General features: G+C 41.6%; 1 protein-coding gene across 1 annotated transcript in view; it reads right to left on the bottom strand.

Annotated features, from left to right (window-relative positions):
* The window catches only part of ascc3 (activating signal cointegrator 1 complex subunit 3), a 562,510-nt gene that overhangs the window by 122,666 nt on the left and 418,652 nt on the right, over positions 1-21,192 (bottom strand). Inside the window, exon 31 of the mRNA XM_078212424.1 lies at positions 74-211. Within this exon, the coding sequence (XP_078068550.1) occupies positions 74-211 (138 nt within the window). The remainder of the gene's footprint in view (positions 1-73; positions 212-21,192) is intronic.

Genomic DNA, 21,192 nt, shown 5'->3' with positions numbered 1-21,192 from the left:
AAATACAAATGCATGATCCAATAAAGGACTTTTCAAAATTTTATTTTGGAGATCTTGAGAAGTGGGTACTCACCTGGATTTTGCAGTTGACAAAGAGTTCTTCCACATGCTTCCGGTCACGTTCGTGGAGTCCAGCATGATGCAAACCAATACCGAAGGCTAAGGTCAGTTTCAGATTGGAATCTCTCACCATCTCAATTATATCACTCATCTGTCAAGATGTAGTAACAGTAGAAAAAGTTATTTTATTTTAAAAATCATTTCTCGACGATCATGGCTTCTCACGTATCACATCTTGTCCACCAGGACTTTCCAAGTGCATTATTTACAATAGGATTTATGTAGGATAACAGGCTATTTGCCCAAACCAGTCTATGCCAGTGTTTATGTTTGAGCACCAGTGCATTAGTGATAATCCTAAAATTGCATTAACTTTTTTTTTATTCATTCGTGGGACATGGGTGTCACTGGCTGGCCCATCCCTAGTTGCCTTTGTTCAGAGGGCTGTTGAGAGTCAACTGTCCTCTGAACAAAGGCAACTAGGGATGGGGTTGCTGTGGTTCTGGAGTCACATGTAGGCCGGACTGGGTAAGGACAGCAGATCTTCTTTCCTAAAGGACATTAGTGAGCCAGATGGGTTTTTCTGACAATCGACAATGGTTTCATGGTCATCAGTAGGTTCCTAATTCCAGATATTTTTTATTGAACTCAAATTCCTCCAACTGTCGTGGCAGGATTCAAACCTGGGACCCCAGAACATTAGCTGAGTTTCTGGATTAACAGTCTAGCGATAATACCATTAGGCTATTGCCTCCCCTATAGTTTACTTTACAATTATGCACATGCACTAACTGTCAGCCTGTGTATGATTGCATAAGTGCATGAACTGTAAGCCCATCTACATTCATGAAATCCTTTCAAGAATCACCACATATGTAGACTAATGCCTCTTACGTTGAAGATCATATGCAGTATAGCAATCAATAATCTTGAACATGGTCACAACGTACCCTTTTAAAAAATCAAATTATGTGGGTGGCATGGTGGCACAGTGGTTAGTGCAGCTGCCTTAGGGACCCAGCTTCGATTCCAGCCTTGGGTGACTGTGTGGAATTTGCACGTTCTCCCCGTGTCTGTGTGGGTTTCCTCCGGGTGCTCCGGTTTCCTCCCACAGTCCAAAGATGTGTAGATTAGATGGCTTGGCCATTGAAATGTGTTGGGTTACGGGGATAGGACCGGGGTGAGAGCTTGGGTAAGGAACTGTCAGAGAGTCAGTGCAGGCTCGATGGGCCAAATGGCCTCTTCTGTATTTTAGGGATTTTATGATTCTATGAAAACAGGTATATTCCTCTTCATTAAAATGAGAAATATAATTAGTTTAGAATAGGGAATTAGGAGGCGATGGCCTAGTGGTATTATCGCGAGACTATTAATTCAGAAACTCAGCTAATGTTCTGGGGTTTAAATCCCACCACGGCAGATGGTGGAATCTGAATTCAATAAAAAATATCTGGAATTAAGAATCTACCGATGACCATGAAACCATTGTCAATTGTCAGAAAAACCCATCTGGTTCACTAATGTCCTTTAGCGAAGGAAATCTGCCGTCCCTACCTGGCCTGGCCTACATGTGACTCCCGAGCCACAGCAATGTGGTTGACTCTCAACTGCCCTCCAAGGGCAACTAGGGACAGGCAATAAATGCTGACCAGCCAGTGACGCCCATGTCCACAAATGAATTAAATTCAATAATGATAATCAAAAATGATTTTTTTCAAATTATTCTGCGACAATTTATCACATACAACAAACAACAAGTTCATAAAAATCCTTAGATATTTTTTGCTAACTTTTCTTTATAGCACTTGAAAAAATAAGCAGAGTAAGTAATAAAATCACATATAATGCTAAATTTTCAGCACAGGTGATCCCACTTTCATTTGCAGACATTATTGGATTGGTTGCATTGATTTGGGCAAGTATGTGGCCCTTGTTTCCTGTCTTTAATGCTGAGAAGGCGATGTAATGTAAATTGGAAAAGTAGAGGCCTCTGGCAGGGAGGGCTGGTACTTGCTCAATGAACCTGCTGGGTTGCTAACAGCAGGGAATCTGGGCTGATGCTCGAAGATTGTCACATGTTTGCATAAATCATCGCAACATATGTTTCCAGTCCTACCTAAACTTGACTAACCTGTGCTTCACTGTAATAATAAGAAAATTCTGTGCTGCGAAGATGCTTTCACAAATAACACTGTTTTGATAAAAAATGGTTACCTGGAGAGAAATATAATTATGTAGCAAAGCAGAAGAGGGACATGAATAATCACTGTATCGTCAAGGTTAGTTTGGGCATAAGAAAGTGAGACATAAACTTACAAAGTGCATTAATCATCAATTACTGCACAACTTTGGTTCTGTTTCATTAACTAACTAATCATTGGGATGTTATGATGAACATCAAGACAATGGATATAAATTGGGATGCGTTAAGAGTTAAAAAATATTCCTTCAAAAATGAGAGCGCTGCTCCAAGCTGATAAGCATACTAACTAACTAAGAAAGAAAGAACTTGCACTTTCAAATATCTTTCATGAACTCTGGGTATCTCAAAGTGCTTCATAACCAATGAGATACTTTTTAAATTTAGTAAGAATTCTCACAACACCAGGTTAAAGTCCAACAGGTTTATTTGGAATCACAAGCTTTTGGAACGCTGCCCCTTCATTTGATTTGATTTGATTTGATTTATTCTTGTCACATGTATTAGCATACAGTGAAAAGCATTCTTTCTTGCATGCTATAGAGACAAAGCATACCATTCATAAAGAAGGAAACGAGAGAGTACAGAATGGAGTGTTACAGTCATAGCTAGGGTGTAGAGAAAGATCAACTTCAGACAAGGTAGGTCCATTCAAAAGTCTGACGGCAGCAGGGAAGAAGCTGTTCTTGAGTCACCTGGTACGTGACCTCAGACTTTTGTATCTTTTTCCTGATAAAAGAAGGTGGAAGAGAGAATGTCCGGGGTGCGTGGGATCCTTAATTATGCTGGCTGCTTTGCCGAGGCAGCGTGAAGTGTAGACAGAGTCAATGGATGGGAGGCTGGTTTGTGTGATGGATTGGGCTACATTAATGACCTTTTGTAGTTTCTTGCGGTCTTGGACAGAGCAGGAGCCATACCAAACTGTGATACAACCAGAAAGAATGCTTTCTATGGTGCACCTGTAAAAGTTGGTGAGAGTCAAGTGAGTGATCACTTCATCACCTGATGAAGGAGCAGCGCTCCAAAAGCTCGTGACTCCAAATAAATCTGTTGGACTTTAAGCTGGTGTTGTGAGACTTCTTACTGTGCCCACCCCAGTCCAATTCCGGCATCTCCACATCATGCCTTTTTAAATTTAGTCATTGTAAATATAGGATATGTGGCACCCAATTTGAGCCAGTGACAACAGGTATAGCTTTGTTGACATTGACTGAGGAACACATAACCCCTTTTTTCTTCTTCCAATAATTTCATGGAATATTTTACATGCACCTGAAAGAGCTGACAGAACCTCAGCTTATTATCTTCTCTGAAAGGTGACACCTCTGATAGTGCAACACTCCCTCAGTCCAACCTAGATTAAACACTCAAGTCTCGAGAGTCAGTCTGAAATTGATGGGCCTCTGATTCAAGGCTACACTTGGGCCAAGGCACATTTAACGCTGTGCATACTGCAATGCTATTTATGCAGCAAAATTTTAAGGATTGCAGAATTGTTACAGTGCAGAAGGCCATTTGGCTCATTGTGTCTGCACTGGCTCTCCAAAACAGCATTGTGACTTAATGCCATTCTCCTGTCTTTTCCCCGTAACCCTGCACATTGCTTCTATTCAACTAATAATCTACTGCCTCGATTAAACCTGCTTCCACACACTTCCAGGCAGTGCATTCCAGACCCGAACTACCTGCTTTGTGAAAGGGTTTTTTCTCACATTGCATTTGCTTCTTTCGCAAATCACGTTAAATGTGTTCTCTCGTTCTTAATCCATTTATGAGGGGAACAGTTTTGCCCTCTTTTCACTGCCCCGCATTCATGATTTTGAACAGCTCTATCAAAACTCCTCTTAGCCTCCTCCTCTTCAAGGAGAATAATCCCAATATCTCCATTCTATCTTCATGAATGAAGTTTCTCATTCCTGGAACCATTTTTAAACCCAGTTCTGCATTTTCCCCAGTGTATTCACATCATTCCTAAGTGTAGTGTCAGAACTGTGCACAATGCACTGCCTGGAAGTGTGTGGAAGCAGGTTTAATCGAGGCATTCAAAAGGGCATTAGATGATGCACAATATATCAACTGAGCTCTAATTAGTGTCTTGTAAATTCAGCATAACCTCCTTACCCTTGTGCTCAATGCCACTATTAACAAAGCCCAGGATATTATATGCTTTATTAACGGCTCTCTCCACCTGTCCTGCCACCTTTAATGACGTATGTACATGTACATTCAGGTTCCTCTGCTCCTGTGAAGTACCCTTTCGGGTTGCATCCTTAATTTTATATTGTCTCTCCATGTTCTTCATACCAAAATGAATCATCCCACACTTCTCAGGATTGAACTTCATCATCTGCCAGCTATCAGCTCAGTCCACCAAATTGTTCATCTCTGTTTGAAGTTCGACACTGAACTCCTCACAGTTTACAATGCTTACAATTTTGTATCAGCTGCAGTTATACAGGGCATTAGTGAGACCACATCTTGAATACTGTTTTGGTTTCCTTATTTAAGGAAGATGTACACATGTTCGAGGCAGCTTGCCAGATTAATATCTGGAACGAGCGGGTTGTCTTATGAGGATAGGTTGAACAGACTGGGATTATTCCCACTGGAATTTAGGAGAGTGAGGGGTGATTTGATTGAAGTATTTAAGATCCTGAATGGTCTCAAAAAGGTGGGTGTGGAAAAGATGGTTCCTCTTGTGGGCGAGTCCAGAATTAGAGGACACTGTTTTAAAATTAGAGGTTACTCAAGAAATCTTTTCTCTCAGATGTTGTGCAACTTTGGGACTTTGCTTCAGAAGGTGATGGAAGTGGGGTCACTGAATATTTTTAAGGCAGAGGTAAATAGATTCTTGTTAGGCAAGGGAAGCAAAGATTATCGGCGGTAGATGGGAATGTAGAACTCAAAACCCAAACAGATCAGCCATGATCATATTGAATGGCAGAGCACAACTCATAATTCTTCCCAGTTTCGTGCCATAAGCAAACTTGGAAAAGTTACATTTGGTTCCTTCATTCAGGTCATTTATATACATCATGAACAACTGGGGTCCAAGCACTGATCCCCGTGGTACCTCATTAGTCACTGCCTGGCACTCGGAAAAAAAGTGCCATATTAATAATCCCACTCTCTGTTTCCTGTCTGTCAACCAATTCTCAATCCGTGCCAATATATTATGCCTCATCCCATGTGCTTTAATTTTGCCCACTAACCTCATATGAAGGACCTTATCAAAGGCCTTCTCAAAGTCCAAACAAACCACATCCACTGGTTCTCCCACGTCTACTCTACTAGTTGCACCCTCAAAAATCTCCTGTTGATTTGTTAAGCATGGTTTGCCTTTCATAACCCCATGTCGGCTTTGTCCAATCCCATTAATGTTTTCCAAATATTCTGTTATCACATCTTTTATAATAGACACTAGCATCTTCCCCACGACTGATATCAGGCCAACTGGTTTGTAATTTTCCCTTTTTTCTCCCTTCCTTTTTAAATAGTGGGGTTACATTTGCTACCCTCCAATCTGTCGGAACTGCTCCAGAGTCTATAGAATTCTGGAAGGTGACCACCAATAGTTCCAGGGCCACTTCGTTTAATACTCTTGGATGTAGATTATCAGGCCCTGGTGATTTGTCAGCATTAAACCTCATTCATTTCCCCAGCACCATTTTCTTACTAATACACTTTAACTACAATTCCGGTCTCTGATGAGACCCTTTGTTCCCTAACATTTCTGAGAGATTATTTGTGCCCTCTTTTGTGAAGACAGAACCAAAGCATGTGTTCAATTCTGCCATTTCCTTGTTCCCATTCTTTGGTAGATTCCTCAAAGTATTGGTCTAAAAACCCATCATGTCGACACTCAAGGAACACCTCCTCCACTGTACCACTGTTTGTTTGGTTTGTCCAATCTATGTGTAAATTAAAGTCACCCATGATTACAGTTGTACCTTTATTGCATGCATCTCTGATTTCTTGTTTAGTATCTCCCATTATATCTCCACTACTGCTTGGGCACCTATAGACAACCCTGTGGTGAACCATTATTGGTTACCACCAGGAGTGCTGAGCCATGGTTTGGCCAGCACTATGAGTCTGTAGATATGTTACTGTTGGGATTAGGGTTGGGCTGTTCTACCTGTTAATATAGTCCTCTGGTACACCCCAGTTGGCTCCGCCTTCCGGGAGAGGTATAAAGGTCACTGCTCTGCCTGGTGACCCTTTAGTCTGGGATTGTATATTGTATATAGTAGCTCCGTTATTGTTCGCAATAAAAGCCTTTATTTCCCGGGTACATCCTGCCTCCCGTGTGATTTATCGCGCATCAAACCCCCAACAATGTTTTCTGCCCCTTGGTGTTTCTTATCTCCACTCATAAGATTCCATATCATGATTTTCCCAAACATCCTTTCTCACCATTGCATTGATTTCCCCCTTTGCTAACAATGCTACCCCACCTCTTTTTATCTGTCCTTCCAAAATAGTGAACACCCCCGGATGTTCAGTTGCCATCCTTGGTAATCTTGCAGCCAAGTCTCTGTAATTGTAACTATATCATAACCTGTCTTGTGTAAGTTCAGCTTAACCTCTTTGCTCTTCTACTCTAAGGCTGGTATTTTATGACCTCGCTTGGGCAAGGCTTGTAAAATCCCACCCGAGGCCAATGGAGAATTCCGTTCTGTGGGGCAGGCGTGGCAGTAAAATTCCGGTATAGGTCCCTATTAATAAGGTCCAGAAGACTATCTGCTTTATTAACTGCTGCCTCCACCTGTCCTCATCTTCAGTGATCTATGCATATATACATCCACGTTCCTCTGCTCCTGCACGCCCTTAAGAATTTGACCCCTTATTTTATATTGTCTGTATATGTTCTAACAAAATGCATCTTCGCTGCATTGAACTTCACCTGCCTCCTATCTGCCTACTCCACCAACTTGTCTAATACTGATAAAGTTCTACACTGTCCTCACAGTTTACGATGCTTCTAAGTTTTGTGTCATCCACAAACTTTAAAATTGTCCCCTGCACAACAAGCTCCATATCATTGATATACATCAGGAAAAGCTAGGGTCCCAATTCTGACCCCTGGGGAACACCACTGCAAACATTTCTCCAGTCCAAAAATATCTATTGAACATTACTTTCTGCTTCCTATTATTCAGCTAATTTTGCACCCATGCTGCTTCTGTCCCTTTTATTCCATGAACTATAACTTTTCTCACAGATATGTTGTGTGGCACTGTACGAATTGTCTTCTGAAAGTCCATGTACACCACATCAACAGCATTAGGCTCATCGACCCTTTCAGTTACATCCTCAAAAAATTCTAGCTAGTTGGCTGAACACAATTTTCCTTTTAGATATCCATGCTGGCTCTTCCTAATCTACCCACATTTTCCCACGTGACTACAAATTCTACACTGAATAATTGTTTCGAGAAGCTTATCTACCACTGATGTTGAACTGACTAGTCTGTAATTGCTCAGGCTATCCTTAAAATCTTTTTAGAACAAGGGTGTAATATTTGCAATTCTTCAGTCCTCTGGCACCTCCCCTGAGTCGAGAGAAGACTGGAAGATTATGGCCAGTGCCCTGCAACTTCCATTCTCACTTCCTTCGATATCCTTGGATGAATCTCACTCAGTCCCGGTGCTTTGTCAACTTTCAGGACTGACAATCTATTCAATAATTCTTCTTTATCAATTTTGAACCCTTCTGGGGACAGAGTTTCCTCACCAGTCACCATGGGCTGGGTAGCTTCCATCTCCTTGGTAAAGACGGATACAAAGTATTCATTTAATAACTCAGCTAGACCCCCTGCCTCCATTGTAAATTCCTTTTGAGGTCCTTAATGGGCCCTACCCCTGCTTTTACAAATGAGATGTCTCTAGAAGACTTTGGGATTCCCCTTTATGTTGGCTGCCAGTCTTTTCTTATGATCCCTCTTCACGTCTCTGATGTGCTTTTTCACCTCCCCTCTGAACCTTCTGTATTCCTCTTGGTTCTCAACTGTATTTCCCACCTGAACTTGTCATAAATACATGTTTTCTTCCTTATCTTAATTTCTATCTCCTTTTTCATCCAGGGAGCTCTGATTTGTTTGCCCTACCTTTCTCTTTTAAGGGAATATACCTTGACTGTGTCAGGACCATTTCTGTTTTGAAGCTAGCCCACTGTTCAGCTACATGTCTTTCTGCCAACCTTTTGCTCCAGTCTAATTGACCCAGCTTCATTCTTGTCCAACTCAAGTGGGTCCTCCTCCAGTTGATTATTTTTACTCTGGATTGCCCACTATCCCTTTAAATATTATAATCTTAAATTTTACCAGGCAAGACTTCACCCACAAGTGTTTTCCCGTAATCTGAATTCACTTAATTCTCATTTGATTGGATGCAGCCTTGGTTTTCTGGATTTTAGTTCCTGTATCCATGTTCAGACAAGGCTGCAACAAGGCCTGAAGCTGAATGGTCCTAGCATAATCCAAATTGAGAACTAGTGAGCAGGCTATTGGTGAGGAGTAGGTTAATTGCATTGTTGGTAAAATCTTTCATTGCTTTGCTGATGTCTGGAGTAGCCTTGACTGGGCAATAATTAGCCAGCATGCAGCGAGACCAGGACAACATTAAGGCTTGGGCTGATAAATGGCAAGTAATATCTGCACCATTCAAGTGTCAGGCAAGGCCACCTCCAAGACAATAGGATCTAAATATCTCCCCTTGGCACTCGACATTACCATCACTAATTTCCCTCACCTTCATTATCTTGCAGGTTACGTTTATTTTCCTTGACCAGAAACTGCCCAGCCTTGTAAATACTTTGGCTACAAGAGCAGGTCAGAGACGGGGAATTCTGTGGCAAGTAATTCACCTCCTGACTCCCAAAGCTTGTCCACTATCTACAAGACACAAGTCAGGAGTGTGATGGAATACTCTCCACTTGCTTCGATTAGTGCAGCTGCAACAACATTGAAGAAGCTCAACACCATCCGGGAAGGTGTAGCCCGCTTGATCAGCACTCTATCCTCAACATTCGCTCCTTCCACCCTGATGCACCATAGATTTAGTGTGCACTCCTTATAAGATGCACTGCAGTAACTCAGTATAATTCCTTTGAAGAAATAGGAGTGAGAGTAGACCATATGGCCCCTCTAGCCAATTCTGTCATTCAACATGATCATTATCGGCCTTAATTTCACTTTACTTCCTGGCCCATAATGTTTGATTCCCTGAGCCAGCAAAAAAAATCTGCTTATCTCAGCCTTGAGCGTATTCCAAAGATTCACAACTCTTTGAGTGAAGAAATTTCTCCTCACCTCAGTCTTAAATGATCATCTCTTTATTCTGAGATTAGGCTCCTGTGTTCTGGATTCCTCAGCCACAGGAAACAACTTTTCAGTGTCTGTCAAACTCCTTCAGAATCTTGTACGTTACAATGAGATCAGCACTTATTCTTCTGATTTGCAGAGAATATAGGTCTACCATAGGACAATGCTCTCTCTCATTGCAGGAACCAATCTAGTGCATCTTCACTGCACCACTTCTAATGCAGTTATATCCTCCCTGAAACATGGAGGCAAAACTACAGACAGTACTCCCGATGTAGCCTCAACAAAGCCCTGTACAATTGTAGGAAGGTTTCTTCATTCTTGTACTCCAGTCTCCTGGCAATAAAGGCCAGCAAGCCATTTACCTTCCTAATTGCTTGCTGTACCTGCATGCTAACTTTGTGTTCCTTGTACTCATGCCCCCTTAGAAGATCAACATTTACAAGTTTCACATCTTCTAAAAAATATTCTGACTGCCAAGGTGAATAACCTCACACTTCCCTACATTATAATCCATCTGCCACCTGGTTCCCCACTCATTTAACCTGTCTATATCTCTTTACAACTTCTTTGTGCCTTTCTCATTGCTTGCATTCTCACCTAGCTTTGTATTGTCAGCAAACGTGGTCTCTTCGTCTTGTCAGCAAACTTGGTCTCTTCATCTCAGTCATTATTAGACTGTAAGTAGCTATAGCCCCAGCACCGATCCTTGCAGCACTTCACTAGTTACCAGCTGCCAACCTGAAAATGTTGTTTATCCCTACTCTGTATCCTGTCTGTTAACCAATTCTCTATCCAGGCTAATATGTTGCTCCCAAAATCCATGAGCACTTATCTTTCATATTAACCTATTCTGTGATATTTTATCAAATAATTTTTGGAACTTCAAATGCACTCCATCTACAAGTCCCCTTTTATTCATGCTACTAATTACATACTCAAAAAGCTAAAATTTATTTGTCAACCATGAATTACCTTTTGTTGAAATATGTTGACTTTTACTAATCCTGCTATGATTTTTGAAGTGTATTATTAAGACTTGAGATTCCAGAATTTTTCCGATGACTGATGTCAGCTAACTCCCACTTTTTTTGTTCCGCCTTTCTTGAATATTGGAGTTACATTTGCTAACCTTCAATCTGCTGGGATCATTCTAGAATTTAGGAAATTTTGGAAAATTAGAACCAGTGTATTCGCTACCTCTGCAGTTGTCACTTTTAGAACCTTAGTATGTAGGCCATTAGATCTTGAACATTTGTCAGGTTTTAGTCCTTTAAGTTACACTAATATCTTAACTTTTAATTACCTTACCTTTCTCACTTGTTTAGCGCCTTTGTTACCCTGTACTCCTGGTACGTAATTCGTGTCATTTGTGAAAGCAGGCATTAAATATTTGTTTAATGTCTGTCATTTCCTCATTCCCCATGATAATTTCTACCTTTAAGGAACCAACATTTATCTTTGGAACTCTCCTTTTTTTAAAACATAGATTTCATGTCCCAAAAATGTGACCCCCACCACCTAGATGGACAAAGGCAACAGGTGCTGAGGAACACCCCATTTCCTGGTTCCTTTCCAAGCCACACATTTTTTTGGCACTGATCGTCATCGCTGGGTCTGAATCCTGGAACTTTCAACCCAACAGAACTGTGGAGTGCTTTTACCGCATGGGCCGCAGCAATTCTCAAGGGCAATAAGTGCTAGCCTGGCCAGGAATGACCATGTCCGGAAAATAAATTAAAGATGTACCATACCATCATAGCAAATTGGCAAATAACAGTCTGAATTTTTGGTTTGGCATTAAAGTACTCCAGCATTTCCTGAAGGTGCATGGGCATAATCAATTTCAAAAACCCACTATATTGTCAGCTTTACAGACCATGTTATGTTTAAATCAAGATCCACCTATTCTCCATACACATTACACAATTTTCTTTCATTCATGACAGACTCAACAGAAGCACCGAAGACACCGAATTGTCATTTTTGGAAACTTTTCAAAAGGAATGCACTATTTTGCCCAACAGACACTATTTATTATCAATTTCTGTCTGAAATGAATTGAGACCTGTTGGACAACACTGTTTATTTTAAGATTGTGGAACATTACAGCTGACGCACGGTTACTCTATTTTGCAATGATATTCCAAGTAAATCAGATATGTGGCTGCTATTCTGTGAGTAACATATGGATGCGTCCTGTTGAGGGCTTGACAGCATTCCAGCTTTTCTGTATAATTTAGGTCCCGCTGGCTCCGGTGCTCGGTGTGTGCCGTGGAGGGGGGTGGGGGTGGGGGGGCAGCGGGGGGAAAGATGGAACCAGAGAGTGTTTATCAAAAAGGGAGGTTGGGGGCTGGGGGGAGGGTCATGGTCAGGCTGGATACAATGATCCGGCTGACACCAGAAATCTCCAGCATGTTCAGTTCTTTTGTCCAGCATCATTTATTTTTAGAGGCTGATGCCTAATGTTTTATTCCCTCCATATTTAACTGTCCAGCGTATGCTCGGTGTGCTGACGCTTACATCACATTAATTAATTGGATTCTGATTTCAAAGCATTTGAGATGAGGAAGCAGATGTCTGGAAATAATGCTAATTTGGCTTCTTACCAACAAGATGTCAAACGGGTAATGAAAATGGTTTAGTTTTACACAAAATTAAAAGTTGTGTATATTCAAAATAAATGACAGTTCACATACAACAGAACATTATCTGTTCAGAATAAAAATGACTGTCACCTATTATCCCATTGAGAATTAAATACCCTATGATACTGTTAATTTACATACATAATTTCTAGCAATGCAACACTGAAAACAGAAATAATACATTGTGCTATAAAGATCTAAGTTACTGGCACATTTGTATTATAAGCACAATCATATTTGAACATTTTAAATTTCTCCTTATTGCAAAAATTCAGACATTAATTTTGGGTTATCCTACTAATAGGTATGCCACGTGCATGCACCACCATTTCACATATAATTGCATCTACTGAGTGGTTTTAAGCATATTTCGGGGACTAACTGACAAATTCAACTTGCTGTACATTGACGTGTTCTCGAAACTACCTGAAACGAACAATCTATTGTCATAGAGTCACAGAGGTTTATTGCATGGAAGCAAGCCCTCCGGCCCAACTTGTCCATGCTGCCCAGTTTTTACCATTAAGCTAGTCCCAGTTGCCCACATGTGGCCCATATCTCTCTATACCCATCTTACCCATGTAACTGTCTAAATGCTTTTTAAAAGACAAAATTGTATCTGTCTCGACGACTACCTCTGGCAGCTTGTTCCAGACACTCACTACCCTCTGTGAAAAAATTGCCCCTCTGGACCCTTTTGTGTCTCTCCCCTCTCACCTTACACCAATATCCTTGGGTTTTGGACTCCCTAAAATTTTTTAAAGTTTATTTATTAGTCACAAGTAAGGCTTACATTAACACTGCAATGAAGTTACTGTGAAATTCTCCTAGTCGCCACAGTCCGGCGCCTGTTTGGGTCAATGTACCTAACCAGAATGTGGGAGGAAACCGGAGCACCCGGAGGAAACCCACGCAGACGCGGGGAGAATGTGCAAACTCCACACAGACAGTGATCCAAGCCAGGAATCGAACCCAGGTCCCTGGTGCTATGAGGCAGCAGTGCTAACCACTGTGCTACTCCCTTTAGGAAAAGATGTTGACTACCTACCTCATCTATGCCCCTCATTATTTCATAGACCTCTATAATATCATCCTAAGCCTCCTAAGCCCCAGGGAAAAAAGTCCCAGTCTATTCAGCCTTTCCTTATAACTCAAACCATTAAGTCCCAGTAGCATCCTAGTAAATCTTTTCTGCACTCTTTCTGGTTTAATAATATCCTTTCTATAATAGCGTGACCAGAACTGTACACAGCATTCCAAGTGCGGCCTCACCAATGGCTTGTACAACTTCAACAAGACGTCCCAACTCCTGTATTCAATGTTCTGACCAATGAAACCAAGCATGCCGAATGCCTTCTTCACCACTCTGTCCACCTGTGACTCCACTTTCAAGGAGCTATAAACCTGTGCCTCTAGATCTCTTTGTTCTGTAACTCTCCCCAACACCCTATCATTAACTGAGTAGGTCCTAACAATATTAGACAGGAACTGAAGAATGTAGATTGGGGGCAGATGTTTGAGGGCAAATCAACATGTGGGAGGCTTTCAAGTGTAAGTTGATAGGGATTCAGGACTGGCACATTCCTGTAAGGTTGAAGGATAAGTATGGCAAGTTTTGGGAATCTTGGATAACGAGAGATATTGTGAGCCTAGTCAAAGAGAAAAAGCAAGCATATGTCAAGGCTAGGAGGCTGTGAACACACGAAGCAAGTGTGGAATACAAGGAAAGTAGAAAGAAACTTAAGCAAGGAGGAAGGAGGGCTAAAAGGGGTAATGAAAAAGCATTGGCCAGCAGGATTAAGGAAAATCTCAAGGCTTTTTATACATATATAAAGAGCAAGAGGGTAGCCAGGGTTGGCCCGCTCAAGGGCAGGGGAGGGAATCTATGCATGGAGCCAAAGGAAATGGATGAGGTATTGAATAAGTACTTCGTGTCAGTATTCACCAAAGAGAAGGACTTGCTGGACGATGAATCTGGGAAAGGGTGTGGAGATAGTTTGAGTCATGTTGAGGTCAAAAAGGAGGAGGCATTGGGGTTCTTGAAAAACATTAAGGGAGACAAGTCCCCAGGGCCTGATGGGATATACCCAAAATACTGAGAGAGGCAAGGGAGGAAATTGCTGGGGCCTTGAGAAAATCTTTGTATCCTCACTGGCTACAGGGGAGGTCATGATGTGGAGATGCCGGCGTTGGACTGGGGTAAACACAGTAAGAAGTCTCACAACACCAGGTTAAAGTCCAACAGGTTTATTTGGTAGCAAACGCCACTAGCTTTCGGAGCGCTGCTCCTTCGTCAGGTGAGACTCACCTGACGAAGGAGCAGCGCTCCGAAAGCTAGTGGCGTTTGCTACCAAATAAACCTGTTGGACTTTAACCTGGTGTTGTAAGACTTCTTACAGGGGAGGTCCCAGAGGATTGGAGAATAGCCAATGTTGTTCCTTTGTTTAAGAAGGGTAGCAAGAATAATCCAGGTAATTATAGGTCGGTGAGCCTTACATCAGTGATAGGGAAATTATTGAAGAGAATTCTTTGAGACAGGATTTACTCCCACTTGGAAATAAGTGGATGTATTAGCGAGAGGCAACATGGTTTTTTGAAGAGGAGGTCTTATCTCACTAACTTGATCAAGTTTTTCGAGGAAGTGACGAAGATAATCGATGAGGGTAGGGCAGTGGATGTTGTCTCCATGGACTTCAGTAAGGCCTTTGACAAGGTCCCTCATGGCAGACTGGTGCAGAAGGTGAAGTTGCATGGGATCAGAAGTGAGCTGGCAAGGTGGATACAGAATTGGCTTGGTCATAAAATACAGCGGGTAGCAGTGGAAGGGTGCGTTTCTGAATGGAGGGCTGTGACTAGTGGCGTTCCTCAGGGATCAGTGGCGGGGCCTATGCTGTTTGTAATATATACAAATGATTTGGAGGAAAATATAACTGGTTTGATTAGTAAGTTTGCTGATGACACAAAGGTTGGTGGATTTGCGGATAGCGAAGAGGACCTTCAGAGGATACAGCAGGATATAGATTTGCTGGAGGCTTGGGTGGAGAGATGATAGATGGAGTTTAATCCGGACAAATGTGAGGTAATGCAGTTTGGAAGTTCTAATACAGATAGGAAATATACAATAAATGGTAGAACCCTTAAGAGTATTGATAGGCAGAGGGATCTGGGTGTACAGGTACACAGATCATTGAAAGTGGCAATGCAGGTGGAGAAGGTAGTCAAGAAGGCAAACGGCATGCTTGCCTTCATCGGCCGGGGCATTGAGTTTAAAAATTGGCAAGTTGTGTTGCAGCTTTATAGAACCTTAGTTAGGCCGCACTTAGAATATGGTGTTCAATTCTGGTCGCCACATTACCAGAAAGATGTGGAGGCCTTGGAGAGGGTACAGAAAAGATGTTGCCTGGTATGGAGGGCATTAGCTATGAGGAGAGGTTGGAGAAACTTGGTTTGTTCTCACTTGAACGACGGAGGTTGAGGGGCGACCTGATAGAAGTCTACAGGATTATGAGGGGCATGGACAGAATGGATGGTCAGAAGCTTTTTCCCAGGGTGGAAGAGTCAATTACTTGGGGGCATAGGTTTAAGGTGCGAGGGGCAAGGTTTAAAGGAGATGTATGAGGCAAGTTTTTTTACACAGAGGGTGGTGGGTGTCTGGAACTTGCTGGGGGATGGTAGTAGAAGCAGATACGATAGTGACTTTTAAGGGGCATCTGGACAAATATATGAATAGGATGGGAATAGAGGGATATGGTCCCCGGAAGGGTAGGGGTTTTTAGTTAAGTCAGGCAGCATGGTCAGTGCAGGCTTGGAGAGCCGAAGGGCCTGTTCCTGTGCTGTAATTTTCTTTGTTTTTTGTTTGTCCTGCTGTGGTTCAATCTACCAAAATGCATCACTTCCCATTTATCTAAATTAAACTTCATCTGCTATTCATCAGTTCACTGGCCTAATTGATCAAGATCCTGTTGCAATCCTCGATAACCTTCTTCACTGTCCATTCTGCCACCAAACTTGATGTCATCTGCAAACTTACTAACTATGCCTCCTAATTTCTCATCCATTTAACGTGTAACCATGAGACTTAAAGATATAGTTAAATCATGGAGAAAAGCACTTTGGACAATAGCTTTTCAAACCCCTGTTAAGTGAAAGAAAATACAGAGTGAAAAACTGTGCTCTCCAAGCCCTTCTTTCTCCAGGGTTTGGTAGGCTAGCGACTATGGGTATGGGACCTGTAAGTCAGGCACCAAGCTCGAATCCCACAATGGCAATTCATGAAATTGAGTACAATATATCAGTGATGGGATAGCATTAGAAAAATAACCACAAAAATTGTGAGACCGTTCTAAAAACCCAATTGGTTTATCAATGTCCTTCAGGAAAAGGAATCTACTACTCTTACCTGGTCTCACCTACACCTCATGCCAGTTCCACACTAGATGGTTAATGCCCTTAGGACAACATGGGATGGGCAATAGTTTCTACTTTGCCAGTATCACCCTGATCTCAAGAACAAATAATAAATAAAACACTTTACCCCATTGTGGAATCCACTCAACTGATTCTCGCAAGACAACTACAGGTAAAACGTCCAAATTGATGAGGGAGATTTTCAACTCTTACAAGGCCAGGACATCACTCCAGAATACTACCCCCTTGCACCAAGTTTACAAACCAAACTATTAAACTGTGATCTGTTCAAGTGATGATGCATTTATGGTCCCAAGCACACAGGAACAATTATGCAATACTGAGTATATGGTTATCTGTGTGTCTCTTTATTCTCATACTGCTGAATCCCATTTTAAAAGACTTTAATCAATATTATGTGACCCGCTTCTGCTGCACATCTGTCCATTTACTTATTATTTTAGACAGATTCTTATTTTGGAAGTGCCTCATTCTGTCACCTTTCTTAATCATAAACTTTTCACTCTTTGGTCTGCTGATAATGGAGAATTTTAGTTTGTATGCACTCAGACAGCTGCTTCCCCATATGCCTTGATGGACATTTTTACCTGTCCAATAGAGCTCTACAATTTAGAAGCACAGAGGAGGCTATCTGATCTATCATATTTGCACCTATTGTTTTTCCTAGATCAATCCAAAACTAAGCCCATTGCGTTGCTCTCTGTGTAGTTTTGTATCTTTCTGATGCTTCCACAATCGAGTTTATACTCGTATTCCCTCATTTCTTTTCCCAAATGCATTTTCCCGTACTTCTCTGCGTTAAACAGGGCGGCATGGTAGCACAGTGGTTAGCACTGCTGCCTCACAGTGCCAGGGACCCGGGTTTGATTCCTGGCTTGGGTCATTGTCTATGTGGAGTTTGCACGTTCTCCCCGTGTCTTCGTGGGTTTCCTCTGGGTACTCCAGTTTCCTCCCACATTCTGAAAGACGTGCTGGTTAGGTGCACTGACCAAACAGGCACCGGACTGTGGCGACTAGGAGAATTTCACGGTACTTCATTGCAGTGTTAATGTAAGTTTTCTCGTGACTAATAAATAAACTTTAAACTGTACCTGCCACTAATCTGCCAAACTGTCTATGTAAATCAAAAGTGCTGAATCTATTGTTGCTGACCAATGCTCCACTGAATATCACACTGAACTGTCATTCTGATGTCACGGAGTGTGCTTGAATCTCGGATTTTCTGATTCTCAGGTGAGAATGCTATCAACTGAGTCAACCTGACCTCAGATTCTTCCAGTAATCAGAGCAATGTGGCCCGCCAAAGTGGGGGCAGTGTAAATTAGCATTTTTATTATGCTACGCCACTTGCTCTCCTGCAAACATTTATTATACATTTTCCTTAAACTGTTCTGGTGCGATTGTAAATCATTCCGCTGCAATATCTTATCACTGGTCAAATTTACAATGCTGTATTTACTCACAAGGGATGATGGACGGTAAATCCTAGAAACGGTTCAATTAAAACAACTGAACAAGAATTTCCACGATGATTTCAATATGTACTTTAATTACTTTTAAGGAAAATATTGTTTTCAGCAGTTAGAGATTTGTCATCAGTCAATCAACCAGTTTGTAGATGATTGAAATTAAATGTCAATAAACATCAGTAAGCTTCATGAAGATTGGCACCTGTGCTTTGTCCCCAGCATCACAGTTGTGAAATACAGCATTCCAACACAAACCTCTTATTGATTAGGACAGGCTGCCTGTATTTGAAGCCATGAAAGCTTTAACTCAATGCTGTTAAAGTAGCAGGGTGTGATAACACAATGACCTCTGAAATTCAATATGACAAGATTGTCCTTAAATAAACCATCCACAGTAAACGTGTGCATGTCTTTGAACATCAAACAGTGGAAATCTAATTAGCACCGCACCTCTGTTTCAGGGAGAAAATCTTTGCCTCATGACTATTTACACAGATAGCAGCTCTATGTCATTAGCTGCAAAAGTCCTTCGTAGAACCCAAATCAAAAGCCTTTTTCCAGAGAAAGGTTTGGATATAGTGTGCAGAATAATCGGAGAAAGCTACAACAAAGTACTTTTTCTCCCTCAAGTCCATCAGGTTTTACGATGTTAACTTGATTGACAGGATGACGTGGGGCCCAATTTTCTTCTGGATGTTTACATTTATCTTAAAAGTAAATAAGAGCAATTGTGGGAGAATGACTGGGAAAAAAATAGCAACCGATCATTCTTTCCTTTTTACCAGCATGTTGAATAAAATGGGTTCATGAAGGTAAGCCCAAAATTTGCTTGTTAGGTTTGTTAAAGCCTCAAAGAGAAACTCTTGCACAAAGTTTTGAATTCAAAGTTGAAACTGGGGTTTGTTAATCTATATCTGGCCAAGTATGTTGGGGCGGCACGGTAGCACAGTGGTTAGCACTGCTGCTTCACCCTGGGTTCGAATCCCGGCTCGGGTCACTGTCTGGGTGGAGTTTGCACATTCTCCTCGTGTCTGCGTGGGTTTCCTCCGGGTGCTCCGGTTTCCTCCCACAGTCCAAAGATGTGCGGGTTAGGTTGATTGGCCATGCTAAAATTGCCCCTAAGTGTCCTGGGATACGTAGATTAGTGGGTAAAATATGTAGGGATATGGGGGTAGGGCCTGGGTAGGATTGTGGTCGGTGCAGACTCGATGGGCCGAATGGCCTCTTTCTGTACTGTAGGGTTTCTATGATTTCTATGATGACTTCTATGATTTCTAGAAGTGACTAGAACAACAGTGCAATTGATAATTTAGATGTACCTTAGGTAGAAATAATAATTTTAATTTAATAGTAATATTTTAATAAGCATGTAATGCCGCTTTTATTCATCTGAAAGACTAATTATCGTCTGTATTTGAAGAAAACATATAAATAAATTAACTGCACCAATGTGTCACATCATGATAAAACGTGGTATTAATATTTAGTAACTGTTGATTGCACCAGATGTGAAGCACTTCTGAATATTTCAAAGTCATTATTTCTTACAAATAAATGTTACATGTCAAACATTACCAAACATTTTAGAAAGTGTTGTAGCTGAATCTTCAGAGCATCTGTGAAGTTATTCCCTTATTGTTTTCCTGGAATAAACAGCCATCTGGAGTTCGCTTCAGGCTTTCTTGATTGATCACAACCAGAACAACCTTGAAAACCACTCATTGTTACCCCTTTTAGCGTTTCTTTTAAATTTGGCTTTCAAACAAACCCTGAGGTGTTGCTGCAGGAATTCACAGTGGGTCCACATTTTGATATTTAATTGGGCTGTTGCGATATTCCATTGCTATGAAGGTCCTTTACCACAGTCCTGATGTCTGTGCTATAGACAGACAGGTAGGTGCAATTACTTCAGTGATCTGCCCTTTGTTCAGTAATTTTCACCAAGCGTTTGAAGGAACATTTATAATTGCACCAATAATTTTGTGAGGCTGTGCCCATTAAGTTAAACGAGTCTCAACTTAGACTGCTAGACTTGATTGAAAATTATCCACATGATTCTCAATTAGTCCCAAAGTTTGGAGCCTGCAAGGCCAGAAGCTTGAATGTTAATTTTAGACTAAGAAAGAGATTGCCAGAGATTCACTCCTATAAGCGACAGGAAAATGTCTGAATCCTCTAAAACCATAAAAAAACTGGACATAAAGAAATAATATGCCATTTATATTAAAGAATTTAATAATTAAAACGTTTATCTTGTGACAATTCCAGCCCTATATTGCAAACTGTTTGTTCAGAAACTTTTTTTTATTTGTTCACAGGATGTGGGCATCACTGGCTGGGTTTATGCTCATCCTTAATTGCCCTTGAACTGAGTGGCTTGCTAGGCCACTTCAGGGGGCATTTTAAGAATCACCCACATTGTTATGGGTCTGGAGTCACACATACGCCAGACCGATTAAAGACAGCAGGTTTCCTACCCGAAAAGACATTAGTGAACCAGATGGGTTTTTTTTTCCAACTATGGACAATGGTTTCATGGTCATTATTAGACTTTCAATTCCAGATTTTTCCAGTTTCAAATTTGCAGCCAATGAGGGATGACAAGTGGGTTCTGGTGCAGTGACAAAGAACAATACAGCACAGGAACAGGCCCTTCGGCCCTCCAAGCCCGCGCCGCTCCCTGCTCCAAACTAGACCATTCTTTTGTATCCCTCCATTCCCACTCCGTTCATGTGGCTATCTAGATAAGTCTTAAACGTTCCCAGTGTGTCCGCCTCCACCACCTTGCCCGGCAGCGCATTCCAGGCCTCCACCACCCTCTGCGTAAAATACGTCCTTCTGATATCAGTGTTAAACCTCCCCCCCCTCACCTTGAACTTATGACCCCTCGTGAACGTCACCACCGACCTGGGAAAAAGCTTCCCACCGTTCACCCTATCTATGCCTTTCATAATTTTATACACCTCTATTAGGTCACCCCTCATCCTCCGTCTTTCTAGTGAGAACAACCCCAGTTTACCCAATCTCTCCTCAGAACTAAGCCCTTCCATACCAGGCAACATC

This window comes from Mustelus asterias, chromosome 5, assembly GCF_964213995.1.
Source record: "Mustelus asterias chromosome 5, sMusAst1.hap1.1, whole genome shotgun sequence".
NCBI lineage: Eukaryota > Metazoa > Chordata > Chondrichthyes > Carcharhiniformes > Triakidae > Mustelus > Mustelus asterias.
The sequence above is the reverse complement of the archived record's forward strand: the minus strand, read 5'-3'. Positions and strand labels throughout refer to the sequence as shown.